The 20,011-nt window shown below is 39.8% G+C and overlaps 1 protein-coding gene and 1 non-coding gene across 2 annotated transcripts; one reads left to right on the top strand and one right to left on the bottom strand.

Moving 5' to 3' along the window:
- Positions 1 to 11,464: 11,464 nt before the first annotated feature.
- LOC118769721 (transmembrane protein 33-like) lies at positions 11,465 to 18,619 on the top strand. Its single transcript, XM_036517003.1, has 8 exons — positions 11,465 to 11,585; positions 13,637 to 13,719; positions 14,301 to 14,395; positions 15,071 to 15,258; positions 16,008 to 16,075; positions 16,444 to 16,577; positions 16,705 to 16,788; positions 17,175 to 18,619. The coding sequence occupies exons 2-8, from the start codon at positions 13,672 to 13,674 to the stop codon at positions 17,302 to 17,304; spliced, it is 747 nt and encodes a 248-aa protein (XP_036372896.1). The 5' UTR covers positions 11,465 to 11,585; positions 13,637 to 13,671; the 3' UTR covers positions 17,305 to 18,619.
- A 715-nt stretch (positions 18,620 to 19,334) lies between these two features.
- On the bottom strand, positions 19,335 to 19,408 carry trnai-aau. The gene has a single exon. It is a non-coding gene; the product is annotated as a tRNA-Ile (tRNA).
- Positions 19,409 to 20,011: the final 603 nt, after the last annotated feature.

The following is a 20,011-nucleotide window of genomic DNA, read 5'->3' as shown; positions in this document are numbered from 1 at the left end:
GGTTCTGTGCAACCATTTTTAGAATCACGCTCCAGTTGAAATAGCTTTGAAATGCTAGTTTGGTCACATTCAGCCACAGAATATCTACTCTTGTATGTTGTATACATATAATCTAATCCCGTAAATAAAGATAGTCCATATCAGTATCTTCTATATAGTGTTGTATACTGTACATGGGCTAGTATAGTATATATATATCACAGTCTACTATATATATATAGTAATAATAAATTACATGTGTATATATAGTTAATATTACAGGTTGAAACGTTAGTGTTGATTCTGTACATTGCATTGATTTCCAAGCAGCTAAACCCTTCTTTCTTCTTTTAGGCCTGTCTCAGCTTTTTACTATTCCATCGTATTCTGTTCGCAAGACATTTAAAATCTTTTTAAATGTACATTGGCATTTTCTATTTTACTAAAAAAATAAAAAGTAATTTAGTGTTGTTAATTCCCACTTAAATATAAAGCTGTAATGTTAACTAAAATCTGTCGTCAGGTGCATTGCTGAACAAAGGCCGTGTTATGTGCGTTTATCTCAAGCTCAACACCAAAAGTAGACCACAAACACGTTTTCTTCGTATTGTCTCAGTAAAAGGATAGCCATTTATCATCTCACAGGACAGCCCGGTATTTTTTATCTACTTCTCTCAGTTTCTGACCCAAATTCAGCATTTTTATGGAAAACTGCAGTCAATTTGATTGATGAAATCTAAAGATGTCTAAAACAGTACCAAAGATCCCCAACTGCGGCGCACCAACGGGGTGCTTCAATGTTGTCATTGTTACTGAAAAATAAAGCGAGGAAACGTAAAGAAAACGCACGAAAAGTTCGCGAATTCGGTCTAAAGGGGAAAGAAACGAAGTTGCACGGCCCTTTATCTCTGTGCAGACAGTGGGAAAGTAGGGCTCTTCCCACCTCAGACAGAAACAAAGCCCGTTTCACTTGATTTTATGTGGATTTTAAAATTTGGCTTAAAATTATGAGCTTTGAGCCAATGAGTGTCTTAAGATACGCTGTTTGATATTTCATGTAGCTTACTGATTGGATTTCAAATAACAATCTTGCATCTGTAGTTCTGCAGACAAACCTCTATAATCTTTATAAAGATTTTGCAGAACTGACAATACAGGATCACACAGACTCCAGAAATAATGACTGCGCCCGTGATGATCTGGTTGTAGCTTGCGTGGAAAAAGGCACATTGTAAATTATATCGTCAGCAATTTGAATAATATTTCTATTGACAGAATCATTAGTTTGCACCCTTCGCATCTAGTTTAGGGTAATGGGAAGGAATAATATCACCTGCCTAATTGTCCCTCTAATTGCCGCCTTCTATCACAAATAATCATTGGAACAAGCCACAGCAACCAGGAAAAAGCCAAATAGCCTAAAGCTTCCACCAGGCGAAATATCTCCCTTGCTCGTCCTCTATCGCGTCACCCAAACAGAGTTTCCATAAATCTTTCTTCATTTTAACTACATTTGCCCTCAGACTCCTTCAGGCAAAGGGAGGCTGTGTCAAGATTGCGTTTGTGTGCCAGTGCTTAGGACCAGCTGCTCCTAAACACAGACAAGCTCTTGTCAATTAGCCGTTGACGAGCAGGTCCTCTGCTGCCCCGAGGCGCTTCGGCAACCAGCAGTGTACAGTCACCTCAATTAGTATCAATTTCTGTCGGGACCTCCAGGGAGCATGCATGGCGTAGCCGGGACAGGGCAAGAGGCAAAGCACAGCAAGTACAACTTCTGAATAGACCGCCCTCCATAATGTCGCAGGCAGTGTGGGGGCCGAGATGACGCCGAGCAGATGTCACTCTCAGCCGATGTAAGAAATAGCACTTCAGGAGCAATTTCATACCCTCCTTCTCCCCCTAGAAACTGCGTGTTTTTCGCGTTATATGTTTCACAAAATGTCATAAGAAAAGAAGGCTGAGGGGGAAAAAAAGATATTAACGCCTTTGTGGCTGGTGTCACCGCAAGCAGCTGGTGGCATCCAGGGTTCTCGCGGGCCTGGCCTTTGGCCTGAGGGGGGGCGGGTTCGGACAGGCCTGTCCGCGTGGATATGCAGCTTGGTGGTGGCGCAGGTCAGGGAGGCCAAGTTTCCAGCAGGACAAGCAAAATCTCCGGCAGCGGCAGCTGAGACGAACAAAACAACCGAAGATCGGCAAGCCCAGGGAATCATTAGGGAAGGTGTTTGTTTAACTAATTACCAAGCTGTGTAGTCAGGGGGAGACTTGTAGGACAAGGCACTTTTCTGAGGAAGATACAGGGTTCAGAGTATAGGACATGGACGCAGCAGCGTCGGTTGTGCGGCGCACTGAAGTTCAAGAACTGAGCAAACAGCACATGCCAAGGAAGAAAAGGCAACAGCAGTCAACTGCGAAACAAAATAAGTCAAATGACGCCGAACGAAAAAAAGAGTCCGCATTAAATATGGGAAAGTTTAGGGAAGAGGTCAACGGGTCAAGAAAAGTCAACAAGAGAGCAGTCTTTATGACAGAAGGAATTTAATATTAAAAATACATAAATCTTCAAGTGAGGGCAGCGACACAATGAGCACAAAGGGGGCGAGTGTTCGAGTCAACATTGATTTGTTAACGGCAACAAAATGGATTGTTCTAAGTTGTTAACATTTAACACAAAAGTTAACACTAGAATACAATTTATGCGAAATAGAAGGGGTTCCTCGCAGGCCACAGCATTATGGACGACAAAGACCGCATCTTCGCGGATAAAACCACAATGGATAGGCATCATACAAATAACCATATAAAGCCTACGCATAGTGTGTAAAACTGATGAGGGAAAAAATGATTCTACCGCCAAAAAAGTAGTTTATTGCATAGTATACTTCGATGGAATTTTACCTACCAGGACAATTACGGTCGGTTCTATTACATTATAGGAACAACTTTATTCATTCTATGTATCGGTTCAGTCTTAGGTTTCCAACTGGCACTGTCGTTTCATGATAAAGGCCTTCACTTATGTACACACTGCACTTGAGTTTAGGTTGCACTGTCCCTTTAAGATAGAGATTCGATTCAGCCGCATGCCATTTTAGCCCTTTGTTTAAATACAGAATTTAAGACATTGCTAATTCTTTGAAGGCATCCCCTTTTGCGGTTGGACTGCATTGCCCGCCTCAGTAAACATTTTAACTTTCAATAATTCAGATTTTTCTTAGGTGAATGCATGCCTTTATTTTAATGACAAACACATTAGGCATAATCTATGGGCCATCAAAGGTCATATTGGCCATAATCACAGTGCACGGCATTATAGCAAAGTGGAGATTATCTCATTTGGGAGGCACGCCCTGGGGTCAGTGGTTGCCTACCGTGCGCTCGGTGACACATACCGCCTCAGGTCTGACTGAATGTCCTTCACTTAACTACCGTTCATCAATCTCTATCTAATTATCCTATTGCACAAAACGTGTTGTAATACCCATCCACAGCTCTGCGTTATCCTCGATAGAGAATGAGAACGCGTTCCGGATTCGTTCCCGATCACCACTGAGGTCGGCTGCGGTTTGGCATGCCTTTTCTTCCAAAACCTTGCTTGCACATGCCAATAATTCTGACATACTGTTTCGTACAGATGTTTAGTCGGCCTGTTTTCAGTTTCATTCTAAACGTAGGTCACGTAAAGCATACCGAATAAGAACCTTGTTTTATGTGTGTCTTCAAACGCCATATTTGGCGCGTGCAGGAAACGGTTAATTTAAAAATTCCGTCTGACCTCTGCAAGATTCTGCAATTGCCCTCGCTCCTCCTGACCCTGGTTAGCCCACGATCTGTCCTTGCATCATTAAAATAAATCTACAGAAAATGCCTTTTTAGGGAAATGATTCCTTTCTGGTAATTATATAGCGCAATAGCATCTTCTGAGTGACACTGACCATTCATCTTGCATGTATGGTAGCTATTTTGACGCACAATTATGTTCTCTTTCTAGACATGCCTATAATTGAGGCATTGTTACTTTTTAATGGGCATGATTGGGGAACTTGGGATGCCAGTGTATTACGCTACTTGCCTGTATTTTTGTAAGGAGGGCTGTCCCATTAGAAAATGGACTGGAAACATGTAACGGAAGCGGGCCTTAGAAAACTGGTAGGGAATGCATGCACAGTAACACGCACTCGCTCGCGGGCGTGCACGCACACTTGGCTCTGATTTTCAAATAATACCCTAAAAACAAGGCCTGCGCGATGTCCGCCATTTGAATGCTTTTCTGAAACAACTCAATTTAGCGGTCACTTAAAGCAATTTTTGAAACGTCTCTCCTGCGAGAATTACACTCCGAAAAATGAATCCGCGGAGACCTCACCTTCCACAGAGCCTCAATAAAATAGCCATCAGCTCCGCTCGATGCGTGTATAATTTTTAATATATATGCAATAAATGTTCACTTTGTTACTTTGAATGACAGAAAATAATATCGGCAAATCTTAATATCCATCCATTACTTGTAAATGATCCGCATGCTGGCTCTACTTGTGTGTTGATTAATTTATTTCCCGATTGAGTTTGATAAAGCAATAACAATGGCTATGATTTTGACATTAACTCTTCAGGGGACAATCAGACAGCCCCGCCTTTCGAAATCAAGATGACGAAGTTGTTTAAATCTTATTAATTATTAATTTAATGTAATTAATTTCAGTATGGTCACAAAACGTCAAGTCAGCTCACACCGATTTTTAAACACGTTAAATGAAAGGCGATAAATCAGACGTAAGACCTGACATGTTGTTTTCGACAATAATTTGACTGTGTCGATCAATTAGTGTGCTTGTTGATCCGAATATCCGATCTCTGTCACAAATGCTTCCAGTCCGTAAAAAGACATTTATGATAAAACAAGCAATTGCCTCAGACAGCGATAACAGTACATTTTCGCAAAAATGTATACCTTCTACCAACAAACAAATCAGAATAATATTTGGCTTGTAAAGGTACGCCTAGACCTATCTCTTAATGTGGATGAGAAAAAAAGAGAAAGCAAACAATGGCAAGAGAAGGAATGGGAGTATGTGAAACGTTGGAACTTCTCAGAGATGACATAGATGAATACGGATTTGAAACTTTCATTGGAACAGGATGAATGTAGCGGCGTTGGCCCATCAGAGTGTCTTAACGCTTCATCAAACTGTGAGACTCCACCCTGTACTAATATTCTGTCACGGACACAGAGAGAGCTCACACTGCGGTCACACTGAAGCCGGCCACACTGATGCCATGCGGTCCCCATTACTGTGCATATGAAAAGGCCACATAAATGTTTACTCAAAAAGAAGACTGTAGCCTATGGCTTATTTTACCTTTCATATTTCGGTGTTTCGTATATAACACGTACATGTTCGTAGCTATATACCCTATTCGTTTTACTTGAATGGGGACTTAGTTTATACCTCTCACTTGCAGTGAGACTAAAGCTATCAAAGAGAAAACAGAAAAAAAATTTAAACATTTAATGCTGAATGTTATGTGCCAGCTAAACTGATATGAGAATGTGAGAAAACAGTATAAAGAGAATAAGTCAACCCGAGTCAGTGCCAGTTTTCTTTGTCCAGCATAAAGCATATTCATTTAATCCGTTTTCGGTAGCAATCAAGAATCAAAGTGAGCAAACCCAAACCATGCGCGCCTTGGTATTTCATGCTGTTCTTTTCAACCTATATGCTGGTTTGTTCCGATGTTCCGTTTATTGTGAAATCAATGTGTCAATTTAGTCATCGGAATGTGAGTCTGAGCTTGCTGTAGGAGATATGGAATATATGAGGTACAGTAAAATAATTTTTACTTTATTTGATGTGTCAATGAGACACGTACATTCACACACACAAATTCTCAGTTATACATACACACACACACACACACACACACACACACACACACACACACACACACACATATATATATATGTGTGTGTGTGTGTGTATATATATAGTCATAATAGGTAGGGAATTTTCTTTCTCTAGGGAGTTTTCTTCCCCCATATCCCAAAAGAGACATACAATTTTTAAAATAAATATTACAAATCTCAAAATAAGATATAATTACTATTTTCTTATGTTTTCAACGTGTAATCAAAATTCGTTTCTAATGTTTTCAACGTGGAATCAAAATTCGGAATAAAAATTATATCGTATTGAGTCGGCTCTCAACGATTGTGAATAGTGCGCGCTCACCACGGCTCGTTAAGTAAATCACAGATATTTATAGAAATTGTGTAAATAGTGTATCTTGTTTGCCTAGAAAGATATTTACATCGATGTTCGCTTCACTGTGCTTTTTGACGTATTTTGTTTGTTTATGAGAACGAGGAAAAGACGGAGACACGAGAAGGAAAGACTGATCGGTCTTTTTGGTCGCTGCTTTGGCTAACACAATCCATTCATCACCGTGTTCTGTCCCCCCTAATTTTAAAACTTCTTTTCGCTTGTTGTGACTTTCGTGTGTAGGCCACTGGTTCATCCCCATTCCACACCCTATTTACTTTAGTTCTTTTTATTCCGCTACAGCTGGTGAAAGAATACAGCTTCTTTTTCTGATCTGAACCGAATTCCCATTGAGGCTTTGATTTCCCCTTTTAACCGTCTCCGACTTCACTTGTCAATCGTTTTCTTTTGTTTCGCGGTATTTTCTAGACCAGAATTCTTTCGAAACACGAGTTGATGGATCAGTTTTAAAACGGGATGCAAGGAGAACGGCGAAAAGAGAGGGAAAACGTGATTATAGCTGCCGTTTCCGTAATGTCCCTTGTTTTTGCAAAAAAGCAAAGATTTTATCTTTTGAGCCGAAAAGCAACGGGGGTAGAAACAAACCTTTAGATATTTCTTTAGTAACAGTATTTTGTGTGTCTTTATAGAACGTATGCTAATACCGAACTTTCCCCAGCCAAATGCCACACAACTAAATATACTGTGCAATACCAGTTTCTGTTCTTTCTGGCGTCAGATCGTGCTATCATTATATTCTTTACATGTAGTCCTATCTGTCCAACTGACCTCTAAGTGGTCTGCTTGACAATATAGGTTTTTATTTGCTTGATGCTTGTTTTTGAACAATTAATGCATTTTAGATTTATTCATTGCATAATTGTAGAAAATCATAAGGACTAACCACTAAATTCTTAAAATTATTATAGATATTACATGCAATCAGAATAATTTATGTAGCTAATACAGCTGAAAAAATCAAGCGTGCTTAAGTTTCCAGAGCAAGCGTGTCAGTACTACACAAATGTATTGTTGTTGCTATTGCGACATATTATATTATAACAGATATTTTGACGGTGCAATAAACCAAGGATAATAGTAAAAAATAGCTGTAATTATGCACCAAAATTTAGCTGAATGTTATCCCATACATTTAGTATTTCTCCCTAAATTGTATGCATTAATTCCGGCGGAATTAATTTCGGACCGTTTAAGCAAAGCAATACTTTAAAATAATGAATTTAAATGGCTAATTTAAATGCGACGGTTTTCATTTTACTGATTAAAATAAAATTGAAATCATGCGTTAGGTTGTGACAAAAGCCGTTTTTATTTGCTTACTTTAGGTCTAACATGGATCACTTCAACAATACTACTACTACTACTACTACTACTACTACTAATAATAATAATAATAATAATAATAATAATAATAATAATAGTAGAAGTAGAAATAAACCCATGAACATACCGATAAGACCCGGTCCATCTATGGCCCATGCAACGACTGTATAATGTGGTATAATGTGAAAAGTATCTAGGTAGTTCGATTTATTACATGTCCATCTACTCAAACATTAAGACACTTCGGAAATATTTAGACCCATTCAAATAACGACGACCTTCAGGGAAGGATAACCAATTTAAAAACAGGCAGAAAATTGTTTTGTAATTGACATTTTTTTTTGTTTTACCTCTGAGATTTTTTTTCCTAGTCTGTGAGGTGATTATTTCAGTAAACAAGCGCATCTATGACATATCCCTGAAGTGCACCTACGATCACAGCAATTCTGAGCCATGCAGTCTCCAAGGTGATTCAAGCAAACAGGCGTTTTCGCTGCGCGCAAAACGTCAAACTGCTAACACAAAGCCCTCGCTCTATAAGAAAGAAAGAACGTTTTAAAACACAACAAAATGCATATTACTATACAGCAGGAGGGAGAGAAAGATTTAAAAGTTACTAACCGCTTACAATGATGGCAACAGCACGTACTTACAGTGAATATGAAACCAACCTGGCTACTGTATATCCATTTGGTGTTTCCTTACAGTAGTATTTGTCTATTTCTCAGAGATACACTTAAACCAGTGAAAACTTTGCATCCTTCTGCACCATTTTATACATGATGAGCCGTCAGTAATAGGATTATTAAACAAAAACCGTCTCAGGCGCTGGCGTTAACCTTTTTAAATGCCTAATTAGGTTTTTGCACAGAAAAATTAGATTTAACATTGCATCGGCTGCATTTTCAGTTGATGCTAAAACAATTTCAAATGCATTATACGGCTCTCTGCCAATCACCTAAACATACATATTTTCACAAACATTAAAGGTATAATATTTTCTTTTAGAGAACGCTATCTGTATGATCTAATAAACTAATTACCCTCTGCCGCTGCCTGTCTCGATTAAGTTGATAAGGGAGCCATGGAGCTGTAATGCGCCATCTGGCGAAAGTATCGTGTCAATGCAATTACCTGCAATTTCTGCCGTGGGTACAACTGTCCTGTGTTATATTCCTCATCAGTCATTAAGGACTAAGATCTCTCACGGGAAGTATTGCAAAACCAATGAGTTAAACCGGTTATATATCGAGACCATGCTTTGGAATAACGCTGCACAGAAAATAGTTATGACAACCCCTTACATTATAAAAATAATCGCAATTCCAATCTCTTTCACAAGTGCATAAAAGGACGTCATGAGGTCTCCGATTAAAGACATCACTTCATAATTACAACATATTTTTTCATATTTAATTCCAGACACCATTGATGTTGCATAAGCTCTACCCTCTCACATTCATTCAGCAGCTGCATACTGCATATATTGCTTCAACCCATGATCAACTATTAAATTCAATACCCTTTCTCCAGTGTGTGCTACGTAATATCCAGGATGACACAACTGAATTGCAATGACTGTTTGGTCACAGATGTTCTTTTGTAAGCACTTCTCATGTATGAAATTCGACACAAACTACTGCAGCATTTTCGATAAGCGCTACCTCCTACTCCATCTTGTGGACAACGTTTTGAGGCAATTGGTGTTACTATGTAGGTCTAAATGAATGAAACTCCGTATAAATAACACAAGCGAAATAATTCTTGCATATGAGAAAAATGATGTACAAATGTCTGTATCAGGCAACTAGATTAATCAAAGATAACCTCATTTGTGAAACGCCGCCTCCTGGTGGCATACCCACATCATTACAAGGTTACCAAGCGTCCACTCTGCGGGTTTTTTGACCGCATTGGCGGTTGTTTTATTTTATTTATTTATTCATAATATGGCCCATGGGTATATGTTTGGACACCAGTCATCGATCAAACAAGATGGCTTTTAAAGAATGTCCTACATGCAAAATGTAAAAGATTTGCAAACCAATTCAAGGTAATACTGCAAATAACATTGATTAACAAATAAACCAGAAAAAGGGAATAAAACAATATAGCATCAGTATAGATTAAAAACACAACATTTTATAAAACAAAATGGGCAATTTAATAACCACAGAGCAATCATACTAAAATTGTTTTGTATTAAATGGCACCTGTTACTGCAATAAAACTTAATTTCCATAATGTAAACCATGCCAGTTCCACATTTTTGACTTAAAAGCAGCAGAGAATGGTCTAACTATAGTGATCGGCAGAAACTGTTCCACAATCCAGCTCCTATTTCGAGAGATTGCTTGTGAATGCTGTTTGACAATTGGCAAATTGAGACTTCCAGTAAATGATCATATTATTTGTCCATGAGCTAATTTTGCAAATACATCCAAAATGCATAGTGATGCATTTTTGTTACATGATTTAATAGTGTTACTCTGCCTTAGAATGTCATGTAGGGGTACCCCGCTCAGTGCTGACAGGATTACGCCACTACAGTATGGGTTATTGGTTGGGCCCACCCTAGCTAGCCTATTCTGGATACTCTGTAGCTTCAGTATGCTGCCAGCATCTGCCCCTTCCCACACTATGCTACAATACCCTACAAGTCCCATCACTAACTGTGCAACAGTGTATTGCACCCCCTCTCATCCCACTGTGTTGTAGATACATTGATGATAGGACATTGCCTCTGCCTTCCTGCATTCTTCCCCGTCAGTGTGGTTCTCTCACAGTCCTACACAACACACAGACCTATTCAAAACACAGGCCTGAATGCCATTGTGAGCATTATTGAGCGACAGGTAGTCACAAATCAATCTGACAGATTGAGAGACTCTCTTGATACAGACTACGATTACATAACATTGAACAAGACTGAACATTCTCCTCTTGAACAGTACAGATGTTGGATGTTAGTATCTATTTTGTCAGCATCCTCACTGTACATCCTTACCTTTAAATCATCCCATTGAATGCAGTCTTCGCGCCAAAGCGGTGATGCACCAAGTACAACACAATATGCGTGCCTAGGAAAGAGAATGAAAACGGAAATACCAAGAAACAGCACAATGATTAAATTGTTTCAGGGAATTTAATACAGAAACAACTGAGCAGCATGTCACAGTGAGCTCAAAATTAGACATGCTAAGATGACTAAACATGCATCAGTCAGGCCGTTGAACTAGCAATAATAAAATAATAAAAAGAGATAAAATACAGGGCAGTCGATTCTCGGCTAGTGGCCAATGTCTACAGATTTTTGTTTGACCCAAAAACACTTGATTCAACATATCATCAACCTTGTACAAATCTTAATCCTCTCCTGTTTGACAGTTCATCCAAATTGTTTTCAGCATCAGTGATAAATCCCCACCACTGGCGGGTCAAAGACCTTTGGACGCCGCTCTTCGTCTGTGCCATAATCCTGGGAGCACAGCCAATCGATGGCTTCATAGATTTCTCTTCATTTTTCTTAAACCACACACTGGCGAGACAATGATTTATTGTCTTGCCAGTTTATCACAACAGAGAAAGCACGCTAAAATACGCTAAGTCTTTACGAGATCTTAATCGTAACTTTTTCCAATGCTATTAGCATTTCTAGTTGTAACCACAAAAAACGGGAGAAGTGAATAGGCTATACGATGGAATAATTTTGGCACTGGAGGCTTTTGTTGATGTTTCGTGGATACCACAGTAGGTGGCAGTAATGCAAGCTTCAGTTATCAGAATACCCACTAAAGGTCATTGAAGAAGAAGACGAAATCTCGCGATACTAATTCGAGTAGCACTTCCGCTCCCACAATTTGTGCCTTGATTGAGGGGAGCGCAAGGTAGCTGGCGAAGAAGCTAGCTAACAAGATATAACGTTAGTAATTATTTGACCGGTACGAAGAGGATCAGCACATCTGTCGATCGCAGTGTTTCTGTAAAACGCGCTTGGAACCGCAGGCGAGTATGGAGTCATTCCGTTGATTTTGTCTTCATGGTTATTCACATCATAACTGAATTACCATCAGACTAACGTTAGCTAGCTTGCTGGGTGTCTCGCCAGATAGATTAACGTTAGCCGGTGACACGCTGTAGCTGTCATGACAGTTATTGTTAGTTATCTTGGAAGAAGTTAGCGGTTCTGTCATTTATGTTGCTAGCTAGCTACGTAGCACTTTTGCTAACAAGGTTACATATTAAGCGTGTCATTGCCACTTTACTGGCTACTTCGTCAGTTTACTGTTATCGCTAAGATTGCTCGCTTCTGACAGCATGGGTGTTTGAACAAAAATTCCAGTTTAAAATCAAAGTCAGTTAGTTAGATGGCTCGCTATCTGATCAGTTGTGGAGCTAGCCATGCTCAGACATTTTCTACAAATAAATCCAGGCTTCATACAGCCGTTTGGCTTTGACTAGAACTAACTTATGTCTGGGTAAGGCCTGTTGTACTGTGGCTGGACGTTATTCAGCGAAACATTAGCTAGCCAGCAGTGCGGCTAAACTGAAGCTAGTTAGTTTAATAAAACAACAACAAAGCAACCAAACGAGCTACAATAGAGGTTATTTACCCCTCGGATCATACCAGTTGCATTCAACAAGCTGTGGAAACGTAGTAGAAATTGACTCGCTAGCTGGTTTGTTGGTGACATGCAGAGTCATAAGCTAGCTAGATACTGACGTTTCGCTGGACAATTAGCTAGCTAGCTAATCTTGAGCATTGTTGTCCAGCGTTAGTGTTATATTTTTCATTCGCGGGTGGCAATAGACAAATATCCGATGAAACAGGAGCAAAAGCTTCTGAAAGCAGAATCGGCGTCAGTGATAATAAACCTAAGACAGATACTTAAATGGGGCTGTTATCTGGTACCTTTTGTGCTGTTACATGTGAAATGGGACCGGTTTTACATGACACTCGAATTTTCTGTGTAAAAGTTGGCACAGTTGAAAATTTAAACGGCCAACATTTCTTGTTGTAAGATTACGTCTTATGCAGATTGAAAACGTCAATATCGTTAAGGATACTAGAGTATGCAAAAGGTACGAATAAATGTGATTTTGAAAATTTGACTTATGTCAGCCAACTTTAAAGAAAATCTGACAGGGTTATGCTGAAGTCTGTCCCCTTTAAAAGGGAGTGACCCCTTGTCAAGGTCACTGTGATTTCTGTTAAATAGTAAAGACACTAGTTAGCTGGGTCTGCTTTCACTCGGTGGTATTCTGTGGCTGATGCATTAAACATTACATCATGTGGGTGAACCCTTGGGATCCAGTTGCTTGTGTGTGTTACCATAGGAACTGTATGCCACTGCACTCTCTCTGCTGTACTCTGCTCATTATCGTTATCGTAGTCATATTGCTCTGTCCAGCTAACTTATAGATTATAAGATAAGAGGAGTAGGTCTGTTGTTAGTTGTCAGTTTTATTAAATCAGGAGTAGGCATTCTGATTATGGAAAGACCTGTATTGCTTTCCACATATTTGCATGTCCCGCTACTCTGTCCCTGTGCAGTGATTGTATTATTGCTTGTGCTGCAGTAACAGTAGTTTTCTCTTTCAGCTCATTAATTTAACATTAAGATATAGCCTCGAGATGTAGGTTTTAGATGCTTGATGCCATCTGTTGCGGTGGGGGGGGGGGTAGTTTAATATTCACCTTGCGTGTGGATGCCTGCACCTCCAACACACAGTCACTGAAATGTTCTGGTTTTTGTTAGCTGCAGAAAAATAAGTACCCCTGAAATAAGGTCATTCTAAATTCCAGCTCCTCCGTCTGGTTTTGTAGAAGTTGCAGCTCTATGCATACTTACCATGAACGGTGTGGCACTATGTCTTAAACACTATGTAAATAATGTGGAGAAATGATTTGGACACCCACAGATTTTTCAGTCACTTACAAATGGGTAGCAGAGGAAGCCTACATGTAACATCCAGTCTTTGGAAGCATTGTGAACCTGCACATTGTGTATGTGAGATCATGCAGTTGGGCTAATTCCAAAGGTGTTTTGTTCTAGACTGAAGCACAAGAATTTCAAATTCAGTGTAAGAGATGGCCGACACAGAGCAAACGAGCCCGCCTCCTCGACAGGGGCCGGTGGTAAGTACCTTCCAAGCACTTTCATGCTGTGGTAGCGAGAGATAATTAAACTATAAACTGTCTCTGTCCTGCAACATAGGGATCCAAGTGACTGTTTCTATATTATTCTGCATGTCTTTTGTGTGAGATGAAATTACATATAGACAGGACCTTTCTTTTGAAAAGCAGATTTTTTTTTGCAGAAGACTTAAAACTAGTGTTCACATATTTTTTGCAAACAGTCAAATTTTTTCCATGCAGTCACACATATGTTCTATGTAAATATTTACAAATGTGTTCTAGACCTAGTGGTGTAAAACTTGAATTATTTGCATGAATTGTGGAGTATTTTTTAGAAGTAATTTTAATGCAGCAGCATGTAACAAACAGTCCAGTTGTGGCTAACTCCAGTGCTAACTTACTGACGGTGTTAGTTCACCACATCCTTGTATGCCGTACATGCGTAAACGAGCAGGAAATGGCTTACCTCACCCTGCATCGTTTTCCTTCATTTGCACTAAAAGTGGCATTTTCATGTTATTGGTGATCCTGCAGAAAGGACGTCGCTGTGTTGCATGTTAAGTTTTTTGCTTGTATTGCAGCAATTCATGTTAAGTAACAAGCTGGAAACGGCAATGTGGCTGTCGCGCATCTTTACTGTGTACTGCTCCATTCTGTTCATTCTGCCCATCCTGGGGTGAGTACGGCCTAGTGCGCCTGTCCTCAGGCTTCGTTTCTCCATTTACTCATAATGTCAAAATCTAGGAGTCAAGGCTATTGTTTTGCAAGTAATATTTATGTGGTTACTAAATAATTCATTGCGTTAAAAAAATTTTACAACAAATTTAATGTTTAACAAAAGCCTATCGTGTGAAATTTTGAAATAACATCATTTTTCTGTCTATACCTACTTTCCATGTGTTTAGTACAAGAGGTCCTTGCATTATCTGAATGGCTTCTTGTTTTTTGCGAATCTCTAAATGATATTCTAAATACCATAAATATCTAAGCCTTTGCATTTAACTATTAGGGTTGAGAGCATGATGTTTCTTGATCCAAAAAAATGGCTGGTGGTAATATGCTATTGTGTGACCCGCAGATTTGAACCACCCATAGGATTTTGCTGTGGATAGCTTTTTCATTGATTTGTATGAATCGGTGATTGAGAGGACATGATAGTGCTGGCCATTATGGGGTTCATGAAGCTTCACTGTTGATTCACTACCAATTTCCCACCTAAATTGTTTCGTAACCAAAGATCATTTAAATCCTAACTAACTTCATAGGTGACAGTGCAGTTCTGTTCACAAGCATTAGCTATCCCAGGCAGCGGTTTTTAGTGTGAATCTTTCCGTCTCCCTGTTTCTCTCAGACTGCCAGAAGCTGCAAATTTCTACCAGCGCGCCCTGCTGGCCAATGCCCTGACCAGCGCTCTGCGTCTGCATCAGAGGCTGCCGCACTTCCAGCTGAGCCGGGCCTTCCTGGCCCAGGCCCTGCAGGAGGACAGCTGCCACTACCTGCTCTACTCCCTCATCCTGGTCAACTCCTACCCCATCACCAGTATCCTGTCAGAGTGATCGCCCCATCAAAAAGAGCAGCGCTCACACGCTGACTGAGCTGTAGCTCACTGTGGCTCAGTGTCACTCAGATTATTCATGCATCTGGTGCGAGCAGATAACGTTTCACAGTCATTGCATTCTCTGGATTGTGGAGCAGACCGAAGTGAATGATCATTTATTTATAGAATATGTCTTTATTAAACACATGAAGGGCCTGCCTGAATGGTATATCATTGTATAATTTGGCTTGCATAGAAAGGCATTGAAATGGCTTTGAACGATGCTGGATGAACCAAACTTACATTTTCTGGGCCTTATGTGATGTCAAAAAGCTATGGAAACTTCACATTATTGAGATGGTATGAGTATGTATGAGTCAGTATGGTCAGAAATATTTTTGGATGTAGCAATCAAAAAAGGAAGAATGGGGAGACTTCTGTGTTTGCATCAGAGTGCACAAGAGCAGAAAAAGTATTCATGTGCAGTTTGTAACTTTTATCTTTGTTCCTGCTGTCACAGAGAGATGCACAGTGCTTTCTGCACTGAATAAATTTAGCCTTTGATGCAGACATACAAGCTGCCCTTCCTTCCTTTTGAGTGCTTCAGTGCCTCCTTGGGTGGCCTGGTGTCCTCTACTTTTTGTCCTTTGTTGGACATTCCTGATCATCCATCAATGCCCAATGTTCCGTTCGTAAATAACTGAGTTAGAATCGAAGTGCACCACAGTTTCCTCCTTAACCCATCCTTCAGTGAGCATTTTTCCAGTCTTTCTCTTTTCCCTGCTTCATGCTACCTCTTACACAAAGAAGGTCCTGGATGTAAGTATCATGATGATTTTGTTTTGAAATGTGTATTTGTTCAAAGTGTTTACTTCTTCAAGTGTTAATCTTTATGAGTGTACCAGTATACGCATACCATTACAACACATTTTTTTTATATCAAGATATTTAACTATAAACCGTCAAAAAAGGGAGGGAATGTTGTCTTTATTATTAACATATATGGAAAGGTAAATAAATGGTCACAGAATGGCTGAATATTATCTTCCACAGTGCTGACTTCCTGTCCTCTTTGAGCTGAAGATGGTTCAGCTTTTTCTGTGAACCACCCAGTATCTGCATTTTCAAATTGTACCTGTGCTAGAAAAGAGAGAATTTTGTGTCATTTTTGTCCCTTATTTCCACAGGAGATGGGACCGAACAGCATGGGCTTCATGAGAAACTTCCTGAACAAGCTCACAGCCAACCAGCAGAACATCCTCATGTTCATCGCTTGCAATGAGATATTCCTCATGCCAGCCACCATCTTCTTGCTTTTTAGGTGCGTTTGAGTGTGTTTCCCGTTTAGATGAACCATTACAGACTCAGCCAATGTTGAACAGGATTTAGGTGATCTGGGATCTGGGTCTGTGCCTCATTCAGATCTCGGTTTTTGTGTTTCTTTGCAGTGGCCAGGGGAGCTTGCTACAGCCCTTCATTTACTATAGGTTTGTCACGCTTCGCTACGCGTCCAGGAGAAACCCCTACTGTCGGTAAGAGACATCACTGAAGAATGTGTAGGGATATTTCTATTCTGAAAAAAGCCTCTGTTTTGAGAAGAGGCTTGTGAGGGAAATGCTCATGCTGTTGTTTCTTGCTGAAAATAGAATAACAGCTAGCAAGCTTACTAGAGTGCTACAAATGTGGGTGTGTTTGCTTTGACATCAGTCTATCAGCAGCTCATAGTATTGATGTTTAACTACCAAAAATAGTAGTTTACCTGACAATTATCAGATTTCTGAAAAAACGTTCATTCATAACTGGTTGGTATGCCCAACAAAACACTTTTCCTGGGTTAATGTTTCTTGTAGAAGCACCTTGGATGCCTCTTAGCGTTAATGTTCATTCATCCTTCATCCCGCTGCCTCTCCCCCCTCAGCACCCTGTTCACAGAGCTACGGGTCCTTGTGGAGCACCTCATCATGAAGCCCTCGTGCCCGGCCTTTCTCAGGAGGATGTGCCTGAACAGCATCGCCCTCGTCAGTCGCCTGGCGCCCACCGCGGCGTAGGGAGCCCGAACACCATACAGCGGGGTGTTGCTCTCAGACATATTGACAGGCGTCGGTTTGGGGTTAGTGGGGGGGTAAGGGGTTTGGCGTGAGGAGCAAGTTAACACTTTGAATGTTTCCCCAAGGGGCATGAGCTCCGGCTGCTGTCTATATTTGTGCTAAAGTGCAAGTTCCAACCCTCAGTGCACTGAGAACCATGGCAATTTTTACAGGCCGCTTCGGAAACCTGGCAAACATGTATATCCCACCCACACACACAACACCTATTGTATATTATTATTATTATTACTGATCATAATAACATCAGAACTGCAGTAATGATAATGACGATAGTTGTTATTACTTTCAGTCTAATGCTTATTTGAATAATAATGTTTGATACTTGATTGACAAGGGCTTGGTATGAGAAGCTGTCAGTCATTTTAGGTGCATTTGTCCTGCGTGTATATTTGTATTTGTTTCTGTTTTTGTCTGCCAACTGAATTTCGAAGTCCGTTTTAGTTATATGTAGTAACTTTGCTCAGATTTCAAGTGGAAACAGTTTGAATCATTTTACTGTACTCTCTATGCCAAAGTGATGGAACAAACCTCTTACACCGTGCACTTCTTATACTATATAAATTGTATGTTCAAATACATATACACAGTAAATGACTCTTAGGAGTTTGGACAAATCTCTTGTACACTATTTTCCCTTTCAGATTTAATTTACTTGAAGCATTAGAAGCATTACATTGAGCTTTTGAAAGAAGTACCGTAGGGATTCAAAGAAACTGGAAGGCTTTGAAAACATGCATGTACAAGTTTTGATTTGCAGTAACTCTGCATTTTTTCCATTCTTAAATATATTTGTTTTCAGGAAAATGAAGCGCAAATTGTGCACTTTTGCAGGAGTCCACCTGAGATATGTCCTGGGATGTGCATAGCAAAGCAAGTGTGACATTTGTTACTGAGGTGCATTCACTTTAACCTTGCCCAGTGTTAGAGATTAATTAATTATAGAACTTCATTTAGTGCAGGCATGCTGTCATTAGCTTTGTTCATACATTACACTTTTTTAATTTAACGATAGGCACTGTGCCTGTGGCAAGGGTGTAAAGATAGAAGAAAAAAGACCTCTAGGCAAAAAGTAGTAATTAATCAAATTTAAGACCTGTATGCAATAACTTTTTCCAACATTGCTTATTTATTAGCTGTTTTGATGTGTCTTTCCTGCAGTTGCAGAAATGGCTATTTGAAATGTTTGTAAAAGTGCTATATTTCTCTTTGTTGCCATTGTTGGGTTGACACCAATTCTGTTTTATTCCATTCCATATTTCACTCCCATCTTTTTACATAAATTATGATAATAAAAATAAAGTGGCTGAAAATTTCTGGTTTGGTGTGATGTGGCTTAAACTGTTGAACCGTCCCTCTGAAACTCATATATTGAGTATATAACCAGTAAAATAATATGTTAATGAATATATGACCAGAAATATAAAAGGAAAAAAAACATTCATTTGCAGAACTACTTTCTATTCTAGATAGAAAATCCAAAAGGGACCAAAGAAAATATAGCAGGACCAGTTTTTTTCTGACAAGTTGGAACAATGTGCCACCAGTTAAGGGTCCTCTGATTCAGGAAAAGGACACAACTGGGTAGTTTCAATAGGCATTTTGGCATCTGTAATCTGAAAATAGACTCGTTGTAAATCATCATATGTGCTTTTTCGCTTCATATATCGTCCATTGTTCTTTTTTTTTTAAACTGGCGTTCCAGGCTTCCTCACGAAGATATTGAACAGGTTAATCATAAAAATCAAAGAACAGATATCAATTAACATCTTAATCAAATCCGACACAAAGCTCAATTGTAACAAAAACTATCAACAGTGGGTAATCAGACAAGCAGCAGACATGGCTTTCCAAATCTTATTCTTCTCTTAAGTGAAGCTAAATTAGTAGCTTTTTTATTCACTGTGGTGGCTTTTAGTTAAATTGAATAACAGCAGGCAGGGGGGAAGTGAGTTCGAAAAAAAAAGCTTACATGGCCCGTACGGGGATCGAACCCGCGACCTTGGCGTTATTAGCACCACGCTCTAACCAACTGAGCTAACCGGCCTACTGCGAAAAGCGTGTTGAAAATAACCTCATAAAGTTGAAGAACCCGATCATTACCCGGTCATTATTCTGTTGTGTTATGTTTGGGTATGCTGCTTAGTCCAGCTCTGATATTGTGTGAAACGGATCGGTGCAACATATCAGACTGTGTGGCCCTAAGTAACTGGAGGTGCTATGTTTCGTCAAAATTGTGGTTGGTTTGGCGCTCCACACCTCATACAGTAGGTGGCAGCAAAATGTTTTTATGCGATTTGTTCAGAAAGCCACTCCATCCCACTCGAAGTGACTGCATTTCCATAGTCGAAAGATTATGATATGTCCCACTCGGCATCCGTAGCTTGCCGACGTTCCTGTTTACATCGATTCGGATTGGAGGATTTCAATCGTCGCGGGCTACTTGAACTGATAGCAATTTGCAAGAGCCAGTTGACTTTGGACAGATGGCGTAGTACTCTACACTGATATTATATACAGCTATAAAATATAGATATGTATCTTTTTATTGGAGCATACAACCGTCGATTTATGCCACGTGGCGGAGACAATGTCGGCTGGACTGAAACAACCGTTTCCGTTTGCTAGGATTAGCTAGCTGACAGCTGCG

This window comes from Megalops cyprinoides, chromosome 22 (assembly GCF_013368585.1).
Source record: "Megalops cyprinoides isolate fMegCyp1 chromosome 22, fMegCyp1.pri, whole genome shotgun sequence".
Classification (NCBI taxonomy): Eukaryota; Metazoa; Chordata; class Actinopteri; order Elopiformes; family Megalopidae; genus Megalops; species Megalops cyprinoides.
Note: the sequence above shows the minus strand (reverse complement) of the source record. Positions and strands in the feature narration are given on the sequence as shown.